General features: G+C 42.2%; 1 protein-coding gene across 1 annotated transcript in view; it reads right to left on the bottom strand.

The window, feature by feature from the left end:
- The window catches only part of RAP2A (RAP2A, member of RAS oncogene family), a 31,336-nt gene extending 19,185 nt beyond the window's left edge, over positions 1–12,151 (bottom strand). The window contains exon 1 of the mRNA XM_034074315.1: positions 11,800–12,151. Coding sequence (XP_033930206.1) covers positions 11,800–12,113 — 314 coding nt within the window. The 5' untranslated portion in view covers positions 12,114–12,151. The remainder of the gene's footprint in view (positions 1–11,799) is intronic.
- Positions 12,152–22,776: the final 10,625 nt, after the last annotated feature.

Below are 22,776 nucleotides of genomic sequence, written 5' to 3'. Positions count from 1 at the left end.
AACAGAGGTTACATAATCCCAAATGGAACAACTATAATGTATATACAGTGCCAGGCCAGAAGCAAGATACAGGATATACATTCGCACATCCAGGCAAAACTACCATCTGATCCATAATATAATCTCTAAGGGCAGCAGAGGATTCTTCAAGCTTAATCCCATCAAAACCAGCCATTCACCACATCAACAGACAGCCTAGGTTCTCCTGAACCTGAACAAAATTTGGGAATATGTGGATTGAGTGAAGTTTCAGAATGTGCCATAATGCCTAAATTTTCTGGAACGTCAGAGGATCAAGGAGCAGAGGGCTAGCAATTCTACCACATGGCCAACCTGTAACAAACACTGGAGAAACAGATGATATGAAGATAGCCTGCTAAGCAACTGCAGCTTTTAATGTTAAGTGAAGCTGCAGACATTTAAACTGCAGGGGAGTTTGGGGTAACACAGAATAGATGCCTATGAAGACTAATTAATCAAGTTATTCACATTTGATATTTAACATTAAATCCCTATGGACTCTCAGAAGGCTATCTTGATATTATCTGCTTCTCCACTGTTTCCCTAGGAGAGTCTATCATCCCTCAAAAAAATGTTTGTACAAAGACAGCCACCTAAGCAGATTCTACTCCAATGCTATAATCAGCAACATAACACAACCTGTGCATAGAACTCTTTTTAGAGAAGGAAGACATCTGAAGTACAAGAACTGCCAAACCCATGCTGTGGACCATCAAGTCTGTTGTCTAGTCAATATTCTATACTAACAAGATCCATACAAAGGCATTCAGAAATTCACTGCTCAAAAAGTAAGGAATGCAACTCAGGTGAAAAGCAGGAAGAGAGAAAACATTCTGATGGCAAATATTTCAGATGCAAAATTGGGGTAGGTAAATATACTGGGACTCCAGAAGAATTTAGGGAGCCATGTTCAAGAGACTTCTCCAGAATATTTCTGCATACCCACTTAATTTCTTGACAGGCCACATCCATCCAAAGTTTTTTTGTCAAAACAAGGTAGCTGTCTGAAGGCCTTCAGCCGTGCAAACCCAGCCGAGCCATATACTGGAATCACAACAGGGTCACACACCTAAGATCTCCTGGGATATATAGATGAGCACTCATGCAGCTGTGTCCCTTGAGTGGCCTAATTCACTACACATTCCTCTGTGAATCTAATAACACAGTAACAGTTAAGACAACAACACACACAAACGATATCACTTCCACAGGAAGTCATGGGAATAAAAGCAAGTAGTGGCAATGCTGTTTCTCACTTTTAACATGGCAGTACAGCAATTACAGCACTGATCAAGGAGGCGGAAGACCTTTACTATACACCTTCTTTAGTCATAGGAGTTTCACATCTGCTTTTCCCAGGAGACTGCTCCAGCCACTAAGCTACAAGTGAGGTTGAGAAAATACTCTTCAGTCTTCCTGTTGAAGATGAGCCACTATGAAGACAAAATACATGAAAGCAAATTCTCAAGTCCCAAGGAAACAAGAACAGAAAAAGATCAGGTATTCATGTTGAAGAAAGATACCAGGAACAGAAATCCAGGAATTTCCCAGGACTGTCAAAAGTCGCCGCAAAAATGCAACCTCAATACCCCATATACTGAAATGTCATCACAATACTCCCCTAGTCCAAGTGACCACAGCATTTCAGGAAAGGTCAGTTGTTGCTTCAAAATGACACAATGGCTTCCATTTTTTTCCCCATTCTTTTAGAATTTAAGAGCTTTGATCAGTGAGAAGGCCGGCCTCTCAATAGAAGAGGTTCTACATATACAAGGAGACAGCTCAAGTGGTTTGCTGCAACAGGACTACACACCTCAGAGCAAAGCAGATTCCCAAAGATCTGACACAGAAAAGAAACACTAAGCTATTTTGCAAGACCCATTTCTCATTTATTTCTCTTTAAAATGCAAGAAAAGAGAAGGCTGACACTGGAAGGAGGGGGCAAGGAAGTAGCATCTCCTCCAGTGCACTGCGTTTTCCAAAGCTCAATGCCAGGATCCCCTTTGGACAGCACCCTGCACATTTGCTACAAAACCAAAGCCAATCTCTGTTACACCCAAACCTCCAGTGTATACTGAGGAGGGCATCTGTTAAAGATCCCAAGCAGATCAAAAAGATCTAAGTGGTACTACACTGACCCCTCCACATGCACTCTCCTTCCCAAAACTAACACCGCACCCAAACAAATTCATTCCAAGTTACTGTTCGGATTTTGTAGACTGCAGCATTAACCCAGCAGAAGGTGACTCATGCTTCGCTCTTCCAGGCATTGTAGGGAGTAACCTGCATGTCAGCTACCAAAAATCTAACTATTTCTGAGACAAGCAGAGCAGATGCCTTCTTTAAACTGCAAGATGGCAAGCCAGATTTGATTGGAGACTGAGAAGAGGTCAAGCCATTTAGATTTTTTTGGATGGGGGGCATGGGAAGTGTATGAAAGGCACCTGATAAAATGCTCCAGAAGAAATAGCTCAAGGTGACCATCTTCTGTGCTCCAAACTGTTTCCAAAAAGAAAATGAATCCCTGAAGTTATTAAAAAAAAGGCAAAGCAAAACCCCACCAAACCACAACTAACCCATAAAAAACACAAAATACCATCACATGACTGGGTTTCAGCAGAAGAGGGACAAATTTTAAAAATGAAACTGAAAACATAGTAAGAAAAATTCAAAAGAAAAGCAGTTCTTGAGAAAAGACCTAATTTAATATTTCTAGATTGGTCTTACAAATTTCATGGGTTTTTCAAAAGAAAAAACCCAACACAATTCCAATTATTCACATATTTATAGAATGTTTCAAGTAAGATTTTGTACTGTAGCTAAAACGATGTTATAGCAATTGGGAAACTGCAACCAAATCTAATCAGATAAAATAGGCTGATCAGTACTGGCTTATCCTCTATACTGTAAAATACATTAGGAGTAAAAGCAAAGCTTGCTTGTCACAGCAAGCACACATACAGTCCAGAGATAGTCTTTGTCAATACTTTTCGAAAGCACCTTTTTTTTGCAATTAATCAGAAATCCAGGACCAAAGCTCTTCTTCACAACATTCACAGCACTTAAACTGGGCACCCTTTCCAATTCATTTCCAGTTCACATTAAATTGTGCTTGAGTTGATACTCACATGGGAATCTCAAATACTATTAATCTTTTAGTTAAGCCGGCTATGTGTTAACCAGAACAATAAATAGCAGGAAGTCACCAAAAAATTCTATAAAGTAAGAGCTGTATTTTATTTTACCGAGATCAGTACCCTAAGCTGTTACATTCTAATATTTAAAAATGTTTAATGTCTGCCTCATTACCCTGACTTTTTGCAAAAGTTCACAATATTTTCAAAGTTGTTAAAGCTCGGTCTACATGACACAAGCCACATTTCAAAACAAGCTAATCAGCTTGAAAAACACTTAATCTTTTGTCCTTCACCTGATCTTTCACCTAGTCCAGGCATAATTAAGACAAGAATTGAAATGTTGTCACCACTGCATTTTTAAAGGGTAGAGCACCAAACAACTGAGCGAACCCTATGACATTAATGTTGAGAAAGGATAACATGCTCATATCACACCTTTAATTCTCTTGTCTAGACTAGGATTTAAGACAACACAGCTGTTAAAATGGAATCCATTAACAAAGAAAGTGTCTGAGTTGCACTCATCATTGTACTTAGACTATACTGTTTACCTTAGTGCAGCAAAAATTGAATACTAGCTGTGTATTGGAAACCTCTGGAAAACAAAAAGAAAACAGCAAACCCAAAACCACCAAAGAAAAATAGACCAGCAGGAAGCTAATGAATAACAGAACATGAAGAAGCAGATAGCCATGGTTCTTTTTACCTTAACAATCACGTAAATTGTAAATCTTTGTGCAAGTTACTACGTGCCAGGATAATTTAGCACTGCCATCCCAATTCCTTCCCTATTCTCTCTCAAAACGTTATCATTACATACCACCTACATAATTTACAAGGAGGAAAAAGAAGAAGAAAAAAAAATGTTTGAGCAACACTTTCAATTATTTTGGGAATGGAAATAATCAGTAACCCCAGGTTTGCTCTCAGGTGCAAGAAATAAAAACCTGACAATGAATTATTAAGGGGAATCCCAGAATCCCGAGGGTTGGAAGGGACCTCAAAAGATCATCTAGTCCAACCCCCCTGCAAGAGCAAGGTAACCTAGAGTACATCACACAGGAACTTGTCCAGGCGGGCCTTGAATATCTCCAACGTAGGAGACTCCACAACCCCCCTGGGCAACCTGTTCCAGTGCTCTGTCACTCTCACAGTAAAGAAGTTCTTCCTGATGTTAACGTGGAACCTCCTATGCTCCAGTTTACACCCATTGCCCCTTGTCCTATCATTGGATATCACTGAAAAAAGCCTAGCTCCATCATCCTGACACCCACCCTTTACATATTTGTAAACACTGATGAGGTCACCCCTCAGTCTCCTCTTCTCCAAGCTAAGAAGGGAAGACTACATTTAATGATTTTTTTTGGAGAGCCACCCACTCAGACATTTCAAATTTTCATCTAAAAAATTCCAAATGCCAAAGAAAGTGTATTTTTGAATTTTCAGTCCAAAAAGTATGCTTGCTAACACAGGAGTTTTAACTAAACATCCTGTTACCCAGAAGGTTTTACGTATGGCCAAACAACAAAATTTGTCTTTATCCATATCCTATCCAACTGAAGAGTAGAGAATCATGGTTATTTTGAGATGAAAGTTACTGCCAACTGTGTTGGCTATAAAAATCAGTATTTAAAGAATTATTGTCCTCTAGGCAAAACAGAAATTCAAAGGCAAAACAGAAATTCTAATGAGCAATGATTTTTTTTTATAAAATTTTCCAAACAGTCATTGCAAAAATCTGTGTCAAAATAGCTTAATGAAGAGCAAGATAGAAAACATTCAACCCCAAGCATCAATGATGTATTATTGTACTAAATTATGAAAGCCACTAAAGTCACTGTTATATGCTTGGTCTTTAACACATTAAATAGCATTTTTACAACACAGACATGATCAAGCAACACTGCACAACCCAAAACGAATTTAAGAAGTCTTGCCACACATTGTTCTACTACTTCATTATTGTTGCTATCCATATTTATTCACACACCACTACAACAACATGAGCTACAGCAGTAATTAAGACCTTAGAAGAGATGATGCTAAGTGATACAGGCATAATAAAAAGATATAGATGTGCTCTACTCTAAACTAGCACAATCTAACCTAAACATGCATACAGAAGGAGCTTGCCTACCTGACTTTTCCAATAAAAGTCCAAAGAATACCTAAAAGCAGGAGGGGATAAAAAGATTTATTTTCAGTGCACATATAAGGAAACTATCATGTCACTTTACCTTACAAAGTAAACGTAAATAAATCTTAGAAAATAATACCTACGCAATTATCTGGGGTGAGGGGTGGAGGGCAGAGGGAGCAGCCAAAACCTGTCATGGTTATAAGCATTGTCTCAAATTATCGTGGTTTCCTCAGAAATAATTCAAAGCAACATGAATATTTCAGATTATCAAGAAAGTAGGTGTGCATGTATGTGTGTGCACGCAAGAGTCAGAGGAGTCAAGAGAACTCCGCAAGTATGAAATTTAATTCAAAAGCTTCTACAGGAAAACATTAAAGTACTGTGTTCCAAAGATGCATGAGCACCTTGAAATATCCAAGTTTAAGACTAAACCAAGCAACTTTAAAATAATCCTCTGTAACTTAAAATTGCACGCTGTCAGAGACATGTTTTAGAGTATGTATGAATTCCTCAGTTGAATCAAGAAACCTATAATTTTGTCTGACAGAATTAGTTCATTAATTTCAAATTAAAACAAAGGTTGATTTGCAAAAGAAAAAGATCTAAACTCTATGAAGTCAGAAAGAAGTGCTGGAAAGTTATTTTAAAAGCAAGAGAATATAGAGAAAAACTAAAAATCCGAGTTTAAAACTAAATAAATTTTACAGTAATGTCCTGTATCTGTAAACTTGTACTCTATTACAGACACTATTACAGTCTACATACCAGTTCCTCAATAAGACATAAGAGATGGCCATACAGCTGAAGGTTCTGATGTTACGTACAGACAGGGTCAATTTGATAAAACTGATTATTTGTGTTTACCGCTTCTTTAGATCTTTATATCACTACAGATCTTAGAATTCTATCCAGGTTCTTACAGTTTCTCAGAAATATGTACAAGTGTTTGATGGGATTTAGGATATATTAATCTGTTCTTCCAATAAAGTGCTAAATATCATCTGACAGATGCACATGAGTGGCTGGTAGCTTGGCCAGGCATCCTATAGAGAACGGGGACCATGCTTATTACCTGCTCTGCCTTTTTAACGTAAAGATGAGTACTCTAATCAGCTCACTACACTGAGATTATTGCAAGAAAAAACTCTTGCTGAGAAAGACTTCAGGATTTCAGTCTGTTCTTATTTCTACCATCTCTACACAGCATCTATGAAAGTCCTTAGACATTTGTCAAGCTTTACATACTGTATTTCAGAAGGAATAGGATTTTCCAAGTTTCATTCTACCAAACCCTTAGGTATTTCTTCCTGGAAGGCTGGAGCTATGTTTGTGGTTGAGTATGTTATAGCAGTGTTTATGAAGAATTCTCTAGAAAGTTAGAAAAATTAGAAAAATATTTTCTGAAAATAAAGATGAGAAATATAGAGAATTCCAGAAATCTTCTAAATTCAACCATGCTTAAAGAGGACTTATGATCTTTGAGTAAAAAAAACAGACTTAATTTCGATAGTACTTGGAAAGCAACATTTTCAAACTACACATTTGGCAATTTGTAATTTCAAGTACAGTTTTTCAGACTTAATCACCTTTAAGTCACTAAATATGTCAATTAGCACTGACTGAAGATGCCGATTTCACAATTAGTACATTCCAATAATTATATCTCTTGTATGTTTTAAGTTACCACACAGAATCCCTAGACCGGGATGCAGACTCTCACCCTGATAACAAACACCACCATGAAGAACATTCTCAACTCTGAAACACATTTCTGTGACATTTCTTAGCAATATAACTCTATCATTTAGTCTGCATTTTCAGCCAGACTAAATTAATAAATGTTCTGGTCATTGCTTTCTAGAAAAAGAGCAATAGATTAATAAAAAGGCTTTTTTGTTTTTTCACTAGTGGAAATTAAATAGTATTTTTGAGAAATGCTTTAGGCAGAATCTGTTAAGAGTCTCCAAAACACGAATAAGACATTCCTGTCTTTAAAGCACTGGTCAGACACCTAGGGAAACTATTGCAAATGATAGGCTCCAAACATTTTGAGTTCTTTTTTATTTCTGTGCTTTAGTTTGCTGTTCAAATTGCAAAAATTTCTTCTCTTTCGTGGGGTTCTACTAAAAAAATATGTATATTAAAGCCTGGAGGACAGATTGAGAAATCACATTACTGAAGGCTTCATAGGCACCTAGAATATATACCTAACAAGGTTTAAACATACCTCCATGGAAGAAAAATATTGGCAAAGTCTTATCCAAAATTAAAATTCAACATATGATAAATAACAGATCTTCTTTAGAGAACTTTATAATCATACAAAAGACAAATATATGTGTTAGTTACCTAACTCCTTTTGTCCACCAAAAAACAAAAACAAAACACAAAAAATTACACTGCTTAGCCTACATATTCACTACTTATTTCTAAATCTTGATACCTAACTGAGGTGTACCAGTTCCAATCTGTTTCATTTGACAGTTTCTGCTCTTCCTCCACTGCAGGTCTTCGCTTGCATGGGCTGCTCAGTTTAGCCTTGCCCTCCCAAATAAAAGGTTTCTCCAGAAAACAGTTCATTCTGCAACTATAGAGTTCTGTCTGCAGCATAAACAGACTTCTTGGCTGCCACACTTGCAAATCTATTTTGGAGGGAAAGAAGGTCCCAGAGTTGCAGCACCTACAAATGCACAGGTAACATATCTTTTTGCATAACATCTCACCAGGAGGCAGTAAAGCAGCAGCTGATTCCTTTTATCCTTCTTGTATACAGAGAGTAAAAAGTAGTTTTCAAAGCTAACACATTAAAAAATATTATGCTTACTTACACCCCACTCTCCCAAAAGCACAAACCCCCAGCATCTGCAAGAACCAGAGGAAACAAGGCTTAATAGACATATTTGGCACAAGCAGGATCCAGAAACTTGTGCCAGGTGCCCAAAACCCTAAAATCATGGAGGCTGGAACACTTCATTTCACATAAGCTGTGTTGTCAGGACACAACCTGTCTGTACTCCTATTTTCTGATTATACTCCTCATCCAGCAAAACAAGGCATCCACAGCTTCACTTGCCACAGGCACATCCCCCTTCATCTGTTTCCTGGCCCCCACATCCTGATGCCAAAGCACAAGTTTCAGATAAGCAGGGCTAGTTGCAAACACTGCAAGAACAACTGATTGCAGAAGAGATTGCTTTGTACAACACAAGCTATAGCCAAGTAACTTCTTGGGGAGAAACTATTGTAAGACACAGCATCTGGAGGAGGAGGAACAGCAGCTGTGATTTTTGCACCACCATGATACTTCATCCAATGCCAGCAGCATTCTGCACAGTGGGAAACTGTCCCAGAGTACAGTGAGCACTTATGAAACCTTTTCCTTCTCCTCATTCTGTGTCTAGGCAGAGCTATTGGGTGTGTACCCATCTGCTCAGGACAGGGCTCCTTCACTGAAGGCAAAGCACCTGGACTATTCTTAGAATGACCTAGACAAAAAAAAAATTATTTACTTTAAAAATAAGAGTATGGATTACATGTAAACCACTTCCCAGGAAAGAACTTCAATTACCTGTTTAAAAGCTACAGAGGCATCCTCCACTCTTGATAAAGCTGTGCACCATGACTGAAAGGGATGCAAGGTTCCAACACTACACAAGGAAGATTGACTACACAGTTTTGCCATAAGAGCCTTCTCTGTAAACTGAGAGACCTGGATTTCAGCCCTTTTCTGAGTCTATGTATGCATTTTTTTAATATTAAACAGACATTTAATGAGAACAGAAATACACTGGCAAGAATGACCTCAGCCTCTTCTAACCACTAAGCTTCAGTTAAGTAAGATCCACTTGTTTCCTCACTTTCATTCATGAAGATGTCATTTGTTCCTGTAAAGGAACTCAACTTCACCAGGTGAAGGATTCCCTTAGCTTAGTCTGGCCTGGTATGTGGTGGTTAGACCAGGGAAGCAGAAGACTCAAGCGTGCGTCTCTTAACCTGAAGAAGGAAATTTACCTGTCTCTTCAACTTCATGGGAGAGTAATTAAAATTACTCTCTAATTATGTAATAACATAAGGTTTTATTCATGAAGAAAAAAAAAATAAATTGCAAGGACAACACCTAAAGTGCAGAGACACCTGACAGTTAAAGAGACCTAGCCAATTGGTTTTCCAGAACAATGAAAGTTCAGAGATTTTTAGATCATGGTTTTGTGTCAATGCAAGCATACAGGCACATCTCATCCAAGATCCCTAAGTAAACAGGACTATGATTATTTTTCTCTCAATATGGATTAAATGTATTCGTGTATCTATAAATTACAATTTAGAAGTCTCTGCACAGGTATAAATCTTTAAATATGCATTGTTCCAGTTTAACTGGTAAAAAGGATGCAAGCTTAAGTCAGCAGCACATTGTCTTACACCACCTGCAAACTTAAGTTCCAAAATGTAACAAACAACAAAACAACCCACAAATATAAGAGGTGAGCTGAGAAGGAAAAATCAAGTACACTTGCTGAAACTACATCTTTTTAATATTGCAAGTCAACAGCATATCCATTTCAATTGCAACTCAAGACTTTTTAATATTTTCAAGATTTCAGCTGCTTTTAGGTTGTATTGTGAAAGACAGATAAGCAATGCTTTAATCCTACATTTCACCAAAGTACCTAACCAAAAGCCAAAAGTTAAAGCCTTGCAGTAAGAGATGACAGAAGAAATTAAAAGCAGCATTTAGACCTGCTGTCAGCAGTGCCGAGCCAATGTAACTATGGAAGTACAATTTGCTTTCTCTACTGCTTCACCTAGTTACAGCTTGTCAGCTGGGGTCTGAATGCAGATGTTCCATTGCAAGGCACAATGCAAGCTGCAAAAGCCACAGCTAAGCATTCATATAGTAAATTAATTTATATCACTGATTAAATACAGGAAAACCAAAAGCATTTATTAATGATTAAAGTCTACCCTAACTGCTTAGAGAAAAAAAAAAAGTTTTTCTTTAAGGTATGTGTGAATAATAAGGATCATGAGGATATTATGGAAAACGCATTTTCCACAATAAATTTAATAAATTCAATTCCACTACAATCCAAAATAACTTCATTACATTGGGATTAAGAAATCTCCAGTGAAAAAGTTAGGACACGCATTAAGAAACACCTTACTACAAAAGAGTTGCAAGTATCTAAAAATATCATTGCTTTGTCTCCTCCCTCCCCTTTCCCCAACTTGTCCTCCTCCCCAGTTTCAAAATACATCTTCCCCAGGCCTTGGGTCTGGAATGGTAGTTTCTGCAAACAGACCATGCCAACCATATGATTAGCCATTATCACGTTTTATGCTCCACTCTACATTAAGATGCAAATCCAACAGCTGTGGTCCAACTTAGTTATTTAGAAGGGTTCCCCTTTCAGATGTCCAAGCCAAAGCTGCAACCAGTTCTGCGACATAATTACAACCTCTCTCCACAGGCAATAACAGATCTCTGTCTGCGATGATGTGGCCAGCGGCATTTTCTCATCCAGGCTATGGTTCAAACGGTTGCTATGATTTCAAATAGCACATCTACCCTTATTTTAGCATGACTGGCTGCATCTCATCTGCTGACATCTAACTGATTGACGCATATCTAAACAACATAGTGGTTATAAAAACAAACTGACATTATGCACCGATGTTTCACCATTGTAGATTCACTCGTGACAGAGTGGCTGGCAGCGCGACCGTGGGAAATTAAGAGAAACACCAGTATATATATCTGAGGCCTAACGCTCACAGCCATCATGTCTTCACTCAGGCTCTTGCGTTCTGCACTTTTAAAAGGAGTGTGAAGTTCACAGAGATACCTATGAAGGGATCTGAAAAGGCAAATCTCTACCTGCCGTTGGAGACATGTGCCTCACGAAAACACCCAGGTGCTTCCCTTGCAAATCAGCTTCGGCACATCCACTAAGAAAGTACAGTCGAGGACAGACCCGATGCAATACTGGGGGAACTGCTTTTCCGCCGCGGGTTACAGCCACGGCACAGACTGCCGCCTGCCCGCCTGTGCTCAGCCTGTCTGCCATTATTTCTCGCAGGAGCACCCCAAACTTACCGCGTCGTAAACGCGAACGGGGGATGGGAGAACTGCTGGAAGGAGGGTGAGCAGCGGAAACCACCAGAGCCCCCTGCCCCCGTTCCGCTACCCCTGCCGAACGCAGCCCGGGGGAGCCCGGCGCAGCGAGAGAAGCACCGGAGGGGGTCCCGCCACCCAGGGGCGCCTCCAGGGAAGGACGGAGGCGAGGGAAGGAAACCGCGGGGCAGGCACCTGAGCGGGCTGCGGGCAGGGCGTGGGCAGCCCCCGGGCCGGAGATCCGGGCCCTGCGGGGCTGCCAGCCGCGGGAGAGAAGGGAACGGAGAGGGGGACAGGCGGCCCGCAGGCCCCACTGGGCCGGGCTGGGCCGCAGGTGGGCGTCGGGCGCGGCCGGCGGAGGAGCGAGAGGCCGGCAGCAGGCAAGTCACCTCTTGACGCGGATGATCTGGTCGCGCATGGGTCGGATATCCTGGAAGCTCTGCTGGTTAACCAGGCTGTAGACGAGAATGAAGCCCTGCCCGTTCTTAATGTAGAGGTCCCGCATGGAGGCGAACTGCTCGGTGCCGGCTGTGTCCAGGATCTCCAGGACGGAGGGGGAGGCGTCCACCTCGATCTCCTTGCGGTAGAAGTCCTCGATGGTGGGGTCGTACTTCTCGATGAAGGTGCCGGTCACAAACTGCACCGTGAGCGCCGACTTCCCCACCCCGCCCGAGCCCAGCACCACCACCTTGTACTCGCGCATCCTCCCGCCGCCACCGCCGCCAGCGCGGACGGAGTCCCCGTCCGTCCGACCCGCACCTGCCGACGGCCCCTCCTCACCCCCCCGCCATGGGCCGCCCCACCCTGCCCGCCGCCGCCACCCCCGCTCCGCTCCGCGCCCGCCCGGCGGATGCTGCCGGCCGCGGCGGCTGCTGGGCGGTGCTGCCGGCGGCGGGGCCGCGCTCACGGGCTGCGGCGCGGCTGAGGTGGGGCGCGGGCCACGCCCCCTCCTGCCCCTGTCGCCACGGCAACAACCAACCAGCCGGCGCGCGGAGGGGCCCCGGGGAGGAAGAAAGAGCAGGGAGGCGGGCGGGCGGTGTCTCGTCACGTGGCACCTCCCCCGCTGGGAGGGGGGAGGATGGACGGGGCCGACCAACCGGCGGGCGCAAGCCTTCTCACGTGACCACGACGGCAGCAGCTGACTGGTCAGGCAGCAGCAGCCCCGCCTCTCGCCCGGCACTGTCGCCGTGGAGACAACGGCCCGCCCCCGCCCCTCAGCCTGCTCCTCTGGCCAGTTGCGCGACACGCGCTTCCCGCAGGACCAACCAGCGGCCGCGCAGCGGTCACGCGGTTGGAGGGATGAGCCAATGGGAGCGCGGGCTGCGGAAGAGCGGGTCTGGGCGGGCATTCAGCGGCCCCGAGGCCGGAAGTGCCTGTCATGGGCCCGTGGTGCCGGGACTCGGTGCAGAGGCAGCTGCGGCGGGCTCGGTGCTGGGCCTCGGGAGCGTCATGTGTCCCGAATGGAAGCTGGTGTCGCACAGGCGAAGGGGGGTTGCAGGGCGGTAGGGTGATGCGGCGGCGCTGCCCCTGTCCCGGTAGGTGGCAGGAGTCCGGGACGGGTTGGCGGGGAGAGGCCTTTACCAGCCGCCAGAGTTGAAACCCCGTGCAGGCTCCCCGGTTCCGCTTCCCTTTGCGCTGGGGGAGGGTGCTTTCTCGTGGTGTTTGCTGGTTTAAACCTGGCATTTCTGCGGCGGCTGGAGGTGTCTCCGGAGGGCCCGAGGCCAACACCCCGTTAATCCCACTCTCTTGTACAAAAGTAACAGGGATTCATAAAATCCAACGCACCGATCCTGTGAGTGTGTCCTTTGAGTGCACTGCTATCGTCATGCTGGTCCGGGCTTGCTTGGGATGTAGCTAGGTGCTTGTTACTAATGAGTGCTACCCCCTCATCCCCCTCTGATAAAGGGCCAGGAAAGATGGTACAGTCTGGGAAAAGTACTCCCATTTAAACAGTAACAGTAATGAAGATGATTGATGAGATGATAGTAATAGTTTCTCATGGGAACCAGTAGTGCTCTGGAAAGATGCACGTTTGTATGCTCCTCTGTTTCCTATAAGACTCCATAATCCTTTTTTGGTTTTTCATTTTTGAAATTTTTCAAACATCACTAGCTAGAATGAGCTGATGTACTGAGAAAAGATTTTCTTTCTATTAGAGGCTTAAGTTTCAGTCAGAGCCATTTGTTTGCTGACCAGTTACTCTCCAAAAGCTGTCAGGAAAGGAGATCACTCCTGGGGCTGCTTATTATTTTTATTCTGCTGTTCTTCCCTTTGCATTGTTGTGTCTTCATTTTAAGTAAGGACTAAGGTGTCAGCATGCTTTCCAGCAAGCTCAGTTCTGGTCTGCTTCCTTGTTGACTTGTTTTCATGTTTCCAGAGCTCACTGGGAGCTTTTGGGTGGCAAATGTATTTCTGGCTTTTTGGAGCACATTTGTTCTCTCTCTGAGTCTTTGGTGAAATGCTTGCCGTGTGCAGTGTTTTAAGCTTTCTAGTGTTTTGCTTGGGCATTCTGTTTGGTTTTCTCTCTGTGTGTTTTTAGTGCCCACAGCACGGGTCTGTCTACAAGAAAGAATATTATACACTGGCCTCTTGCAGTGCCCATGTAGTCCAAAACCACCGAAGCAAAATGAGAATGCGACACATATCTGTAAATATATTGAATACTAAAGGCAAATACGGATTTTTTTTTTAACAGGACTGTGAGAATCCATTTGTAAATGTTGCAGGGCCTGGTCAATCTAGTCAGAAGTGAGCAATGATTTCAATGAATAATCTCATATCTGTAGGTGACTTGACACCTTCAAATAATAGAAATGAGCCTACAACATGTAATAGCACAAAATACAAGATACTGCATGTGTGGATTAATAAGTATTTGTAGCATAAATCCAGGAACCCTCCAGCAGAGTAATGGAAAAATACTTAGCTTGATTAATCAATGCTGAAAGGAAGCTGCTAGTTCAATGCAGTTGGGGAAAAAACAGATTTGACTGTGGTGTGCATGCAGTCAAGCTTCTGGGTGACTAGTGAGACAACACCGTGTCCAGTTCTGATAAACCATGTTCAGGAAAGAGGAACTTGTACAGAAATACACCCACGATGGTTACTGGAAAGAACAAAGCTTATCTACAAGAGTACACTAGGAGTATTTGTCTGATTAACCTAGAAAAAGCAAATGCAGAGGAGGGTTGGGAGTAACCAGTAAGGCAGGGTAGAGTTAAGCTTAAGTGAATAAGCGTTTAAGATAATGAACAATATTGATAGAAGAGCATGGATTTAAACTGATTATAATCTAGATAGAAAACTAAGAGCTATCTCAGAGGGCTGAGGGCTTTGCCTTCGATTAAAACCAGTGAAAGATGAACATGTGTAGCAGGCTTCAAATTGTATTGTGCTCAGAACAGGAAGATGATCTATACAAAATAGATTTGTGATCTGTGTTGAAGTGAGGATATTTGGGCCTCCCTTACTCCTCTTTCTGAGACTGGAACGATCTCCTAATGTTCAATACTCCTCGGAAAGAGAACTGCTGATTTGCGTTGAGGATGATGATTAGAGAAGGCAACAGTTCAGAAAGAGATAACAGAAGTGTTCACACTAGAAAGATTTACACCAGGTGTTCAGTCTCATAGACTACTGAGTTTGATGGGCAGCAAAGTTTTTGTTCTCTTAATAAAGACAGTGGAGTGATGCGTGCAGGGACTAAAGAAACATGTACAAACCCAAAATATAGAGGGACAGTATGGAAGGAGCATGGAGGATGTAAAAGAAAAGGCAGAATGGGCAATGGGGGGAAGTAATGGATGCCTTGAATGGATGACTATTCCCAAGGTTCTCAGATACTTTGTTGTGAGGCTGAACACCTTCCAATTGCTCCATTTTTCTGGCCTTCACCCTTGGTTGATTTTGATTCACCTGGGGAGAACAGCAACATTGAAAAACTAGCTAATAAATGCTGGACGCTCAACCCTAAAATCAAATATAGTATCAGTAGTTATGTGGAGTTATTTATAATGAGTTGGAGAGCATGGAGCTGTTTAGGTGCTGCCAGTCTTTCGTTTATGCATGCTGCTTATACTTTTGCTGTCCTTTACCAAAGGGGAGGAGGGGGGAAGAGAGGAAGAAGTAAATTTCATGGAAGAGGAATTTCCTGCCACAAAAGATTGAGCTGGGCGAGGCTTACCAGGCCAGTATCTCAGCCCACAGCATGCTTTCCCAGCACAACTTCCTTTGCAGCTTTTGAAAGGAGACTCAGTGTTGCACAGCTGGGTTTTGCCGACAGCCTAGGATTCAAAAACTTCAGTTTAATTGCTCACTTCTCGAGTCTTTTTTATGTCTTATATCAAACTACTCTATTTCAAATTTCAGCAGCCTGCGGCTAACCACACTCTTTTATGATGAAGTTTCTCAATAAATATAGATTTTTTTTTTTATCGTATGCAGAAACCACCATACTCTTTCATTATTTTTTTGCTAGCTACTGTTGCCTCTGACTACACATTAGGGCATGAAAGAGGAACAAGGTCTCTAGTACCTGTTTTAATTCCAAAGCCAGGGTTTGCTAATTCTTCAGTAGTAACAGTACCCGTGGCAGGATGTAAACTGGAGTAATGTGAAAAATGGGAAATCCATAAACCCATAGCCCCCTCCCCCCATGAGGTGAAGGTGGTCTCCTGATGCTGAAGCACAAAAGAACATGTGAAATAGGGTCTGTCTACTCTGCAAACTGTTCTAGTGTGTATTTGATTTCCCTGGTCAAGAGATTTTTTAAGTGCATGTTAGTAGAACATCAGTGATTTCCTATCCTTGCTTACTGTCATATTTTTACATCTGGGCTTTTAGTGCCATTCTATCAGCACATGGATTGCTCCTAAGCATGTGTCATTAAAGTATTTTAGGAAGTGTAAGAAGCGTTAAGGATTGAGATTATGTTTAGTCTTAAATATTACTTGCTATATTAATTATCTTATTAGAACTGTCCGTAAAGGTGTTATCAAATTCAGGATACAACTAACTGGAGTGAAAGTTGGCTGACTTTTCTTACGCTATCCTTTGCATTTTCAGATGATTACACTGTTAATTTCTCTTTCGTCCCATTGGAAATATTGTCCTTTTTTATTTTACTGACTGCGAATTTGTAGGGGTTCGACATCTTTGTTCATTAAGACAGTGGCTTTCTAGAGGAGAGCAAGAACCACCTGAGTGCACTTGCAAAGGGAAAGGAGGGTGAACCTTCTCTATTCTGTTTGGTAGTGATTAGGTAGCAGCTTTGGTAGCCCAAGAGCCCGACCAGTGGCAGCAAGGTATAGGAAGTATGCTTAGCACAGTTGAGTGCATGAGGCTGGATCTCAGCTGATCCACTGAGTGTAGCAAGTGAGCCAGTGATCAGCATTGCCATGCTTTAGTTCTGGTACCTGGTTTTGGGAAGAAATTCACAAAGGTGTGGTAAGTGGTAGGAAATTCTTGGCAAAATTGAGACTTTAGCCCTTGGATTTCCAGCAGTCAGGCATGCTGAGCTGAGAGATCTTAAACCAGCTGATCAGAAATGTGTGGGCAGATTTTTTCTCCTCAGGTTAAATTGCTTGTAGCATTCATTTAAGCATGTTTAGAGTCAGACAGCCAAAATCCAAAATGGTCTCTTGCACTTCCTGTGACTCCATGAGGGTGTAAGCAGACCCTGCTTGCTGTGTTAGCTTCCCTGCTCTGCCCAAAGCTACACCACCTTTCTCCCCATGACACCTGTGCTGGGCCATTTCAGCTCCCTGAATTTGTAGAAAGCAAATCCAGACTAGAAATGCAAATTGTTTTATAATTGCTACCTGCCAGGGACTCAGCCATGGAAGAGGAACAGAGTTAACGCTATCCTCAGCTTAAAACAGTTTAAACCCCCACCTGTTTCTTCCCAAGAGACTGTTTTGTGTTGTGAAGGAAAACAAACTAGATTAAATTCCAGCAGAACTAAATTCAATTAATGTGTTTTACCTTATAACTAGAGAGGGCAACAAGTGTGAACACAATTACTGTGGCTCCACCAATAGATACTCATTAAATTGCCATACCTGCCACTTTCAATTGTGTACTCCAGTCTCCAGGGTCTGCCTTTTTTTGGTTTTTACAGTTTGAAAGAGATGGAGGCAGGAGGACAAGGCATGCTGCAGTCTTCTCTCTCAGTCATAATTTAATTTTCTAACCAGAAAGGAACATTAAGGCTTCAGTCTCATGGGTTTATTTCAGAGCATGGCCAGTTTGATAGCTCTACAAATCAGGACAGCTTTCTGCTGTTATCGTCTCATGAATGTTCTTTCCAGACATTGTGAATTAACCATTCAAAGGAAGGGGATCACTTGTTGAGGGTTAGGGCTGATGTTTTCTAACTACTTTATGCAGTCAGATAGCCATCCCTGTCACATAATAAGGTCATCGTGTTTAATTGAAGATGGTGGTTAAATTTAAAAAGAGTAATTGTTCCTGGCCTCTCTTTTTATTATAAGTGAAAATTTGATCAAACCATTCCCCAAAGCACCAAGAAATCTGAGTGAAAATATTATTGTCTATTTTGTGACCTGATTTTTTTATAGATTTTAGAGTAGTTTTGGTGGATTTCTGCTGATGGGTTATGGCACTTCACAAGAAATGATTTTTTTGCTTCCCATAAAAGCGAAGAGGAAACCTTGGTGTTACTAATTTTCATGCAAAGCTTCCATTGCATATCTAGATTTTGTAAGAAATACTCATATGCCAATAAAGCTAAATAGCTGTCATTCAGATGTAGGTTCGAAAGAGGGAAAGTTAGTTTCATGATAAAAAGAAACATAGCAAAATAAACTAAACCCAGCTAATTTATTATTCCATTTGACTGTTTCTTTCTCCTCATGATGTGCAAGAAAAAAAATCAATTCAGTTGCAAGATTTAGTAGAAAGTGAAGATAATGGTAGTCTGTTTTTATTAAGGTACAAAAGTCTTGCAATATCTGTCACAAGTCACATAACCACTTTTTTTTGTCCCTGAGTCAGACTTGAAACAAGTTTAACTCCTTCTTTTTAATAACCAGAGTATAAGCATCAGGGACTTATATTTTGTAGGTGTCAATAAAAATTTAATATTACAGTTACAATAATATTTTCTTTTTACATGGTTATTTTGAACAAAATATTCAGAACAATTAAATTGTAAGATGCCTTAATTGCTGTGAGTTACACTGTAAATTAAAATAAGATTTCTAATACAGTTTTCACATTTCTTCTATATGCATTTTATTGAAAATGGCAGCATTTAATCTTCACCTCATGTAATCAAATCATAACTTAGATCAGTTCAGTTCAGTACATGTCCTAAAACTGAGGACACATCTTTTTGATGTGTGTCCAAATGGATACATCTGCTCTGGGTGTTTGGGTTTTGATCATCTGTTCTGTCTGTGTAGCTGGTTGCTCTGCAGAGTATCCAGATCAAACAGGGAAAGACCCCTGAGAAATCCCTGAAGAGGCAGGTTTTAAGGGCAGACTACAGAGAGAGTTCAGTGGGGCTGGCCATTACTTGAGGGATGTGAGATGCCCCAAAAATCTCAGCAGCCAATTTGTCAGCCAGTGTTGCCCCATCTCCATACACAAATAGCTGGACAAGTGTGCCCAGTTCAAGCATGGGCCCATGCTCCCTCCCTCAGTGAACAGAGATTTAGATAGGAGGTAATCTGGGAATATGAGCGTGGGGAGGCAGGTCTCACCTGTAGAGTCACTTCTTTGTTTCTACCTGAAGGTCTTCTTCTGGAGTTGCCACTTCTGGGAGCTTGTTGAGCCCAACCTCTAATTAGTGGAACAGGAAGTTTTAACTAAAAGCTTCAGAATCACGAGTTTTATGTATGATCTTTATCAACATAGGAGTTGTTAACCACTGGCCTTCAAAGGTAAACCTTAAAGACTTGAAAATCAAGAGGGTTTGCATCCCCACACTGATCATTGGATTTGCCTTTTAGTCTTTGGATATTACGGCTTCATTTCACTGCTTCTTCATACATTAAACATGTGTTTTGTTCAGTTTAGTTTTTTTTTTTTTTTTTTAACAGAGGCCAAAAGTCTCATGTTCTTGATCCCAGTAGCTGGTGCTTTGAAAAGACCCAATATCATAAATTTGAGATGAAATCAGAAGTTTAGGCAACAATGACTATGGATAAAGAAAAAAATAGCTCAGTAATCATTCAGAGCCTGAAGAAAAGATTCATGCAAGGGAATCTCAAAAAGAAACTGAGTTAGTGAGGTGTATGGCACTCATACTTTTTATTTAGGTCTTCAGGGCTGTACATGAATGCAACCTGTGACTGCTGCTTTTGTGTAAACTTTCAGAGCTGTGTTACGTGGGAGGCTTATCCAACAAGCGCAAGACATGTATATCCTACCTTAAAGAAGAACCATAGCTCATTTGCTTGAGGAAAATAATACAAAGAGTTAGCTCCAGCCTCTCTTTGCATACCCTCTTGGGACTATCAGTGGGGGCTGATACAATTGTAGGTAGATTGTTGCGAAATAGTTGGGGAGCAATTCAGATCACACCAAATCTATACTGTTAGATTTTCCAGAATGATTCAAGCACTTTCGTATAGACCTGATCCCACTGCACAGAATGGCAGTTTGTATTGGGCTAACTGCATGTTTTCTGGACCATGGCAATGCAGCCTGTTGTGGTGTATGTCTGGGAAGGGAGGGAACACACGTGTGTCCCTGCTCCCCACAGGCCTGATCCCCACTTCTTTTGGAGGTGTGTGTGTACATTAGCTGTGGTTATATGTGTAACCACATAGAGGAAATACATGGAGAAAATATGTTTCTGTCAGATAACATTGTATCTTTCTTTACACAGAGGAATACAAAAGCAACAAAAGTTGCTGGTCACTGTGGTCCTAAAGTGGGCTGTTAACCATACAAATCAGCCACCACCTGTCTAGTTAAGGACTAGCTTTTCATAAAATACTCTTACAAGCAAATAATTATTGAATTGTTGAAATTATTAAAAGTGTGCTAGAAAAAATAAAAAAGGTGTTGTATTTTAAAAAGTGGTAATTCAATTTGCATATATTGTCTAAGTGTCTGTGTATGTAAATAGCCTCCAACCCCACTGACTTTTATTTAAATGCAGACGTGATCAAGAACTTTTTAGAGAGTGGTTAATTCTTGCCTGTTTGAAGAGGAAATACTATTTTTTCATATCCTAAGTCAAGTCCAGAAAAAAAGGATGGTAATATAGTTAACACACACACACACAAAAACCCTATTTACAAAGAAAAAAAACAAAGCAGCATATTTTGGTTAAACAGGCTATTTTAAACTCTCTTTGCACTTTTTAATTTCATTTATTTTGTTATTTTAGCTAGTGCCTAAGAAATGGATTGTCTCTGATGCTGATATACTGTCACACAAATCCATTTGACTAGAGAAAGAAACATCTATTTAACAACATGTAAAGGAAATTAAAGAGCAAGAACAGTCATAGTTGCAGTATTTTCTATGGCCTTGAAACCCTTCAGCCAGAGTCAGCTGCTGTAAGATGGCATAAACTCTAATACCTTAAAGCTGTATTGGTTTATGTGACCAGAGGAGATGACCTCCCTGGGATTTGTGGACCACTGTGTAAACACCATAGCTTTCAACCTGCCAGGGATAAAGTAAATAATGCGTTTGGTCCACTCTTGGCTCCATGCTCACATGTCGCTCCCTGATTTAAACAGCATCCTGTGAAGCAGCAGAGCGGAGAAGGGAGCCTTCAGCAGCTCTGCACTTCTCCCTACCACAACCTCCCTAAGCCCCAGGTGCTGCCATTCTCATCTTGCAGATGGGGGAACTCATGAAGTGGGAAGCTGTCTCCTCACTGCCATGCTGAAAATGCACTTCTAGTCAAAAGAGGCAGTGGCAGAGCTTTCCAGTACTAAGTGAGGGGCAAACCCTCCTCCTGGGGAAGCCTTGGCAGGGCAAGAACACTTTGTTTCTCCAAGCCCCTCACTTGTCACATGAGTGATGTAGAGGCAGGTGGAGAAAAGGACAGGAACAACATTCATGTCTTCCAGAGGCTAAAACTAAAGGGACGAGGTGCTGCTCTTGCAGTGCTGCAGCACTCCCTTTGTGCTCACACAGGTGCTTCATCCATGTGAGGGCAAAACAAATTAAATGGTAGGCCCCCACAGGCTCTACCTGTGCAGTTGTGCCCATCTGCAGTGTGTGGGTAGATGGACACACAGGGACAAAAGTGGGAAGCTAAATTGTTCAGAATCTAAATGCCTGAAGAATGGGATTTTTAAATAGTTTTCTTTTTACCCTGACATAAAGGAGGCAGTAACGAACCCAACCCTGGGGACCTGAGCACTAGGAAAAGGTGCCAATCTGAGCCTTATCCAGAAGACAAAGGCAGTGGTGTGTGAGGTGCCAGGGATGCCCCCAGCAGCGCAGCACAGAGCAGTTCCTCCTTGCAGCAGGTTTGCTGTACCAGCAGACATAGCTGCAGGCTGCTGTCATCATAAACCTCCAGCTATTTTCATTTCATCAAAACAAACGCAAAGTTAACCCCTAAACGGGTGCAAAATGCTCTAAAAGGATATAGAGCTTTTCCTAACACGGAAAAGATGCATCAATCCAAGCCCTGTGTCTTATGCTGTGTGGAGAAGGCATGTGGAGGGATGCCAGGAAGGACTGAGGAGCTTTTGCTGAAGGGCTTGGTTGGAGCTGGGTGAACAGCTGAAGACGTGAGCAGGTGCCATCAATAGCAAAGGGAAGCTCAGGGCAGAAACAGGCAGGCATGTTGCAGGCAAGCTACATCTTGCCTCAGCCACCTCCAAGGTGTGCAGGTGCCCCATGGCAGGTAATCAACTTCCAGGTGATTTAGAAATAGCCTCAGGTTCCTCATGAGGCTGAAGTTGAGGAGACTCCCTCATGATCCGGCTGGAGCTGTAAAACTCACCTGTCCCCCTGGGTCCCCCACAAGTGTGTTTTCCAAGTGTGACAGATACAGGCATTTCTGCGTTTGTCTTTGCATGTGCTCCATCCAATTCTGCCATGTTCTGCAAGAAGGAAACATGGCAGAAGGGGATGGCTCCAGGGCAGCCAGGGCTGGAATCCACCAGAGATTTGGCAGAAGAAATCCCAACTAGGAGAAGCCAACAGGACTTACTGTAGAGGCCACAGACTTTTCTTCTTCATACTTAACTAGCTTCACAGACAGGTCTTGCTACTGCTGACACCAAGGTTAGGGGACTTTGGGTTTTATTTTGAACAGTGATACTATTTTGCATGTGCAGGAACGGGACAGCTGGTGCGGTTGTTAGGATTCTGCCCACAGGGATGTGCTGGACTGTTCAGGATGAAGACACATACCCCTGGTTTGT

This window comes from Melopsittacus undulatus, chromosome 2 (genome assembly GCF_012275295.1).
Source record: "Melopsittacus undulatus isolate bMelUnd1 chromosome 2, bMelUnd1.mat.Z, whole genome shotgun sequence".
Lineage (NCBI taxonomy): Eukaryota > Metazoa > Chordata > Aves > Psittaciformes > Psittaculidae > Melopsittacus > Melopsittacus undulatus.
The sequence above is the reverse complement of the archived record's forward strand: the minus strand, read 5'-3'. Positions and strand labels throughout refer to the sequence as shown.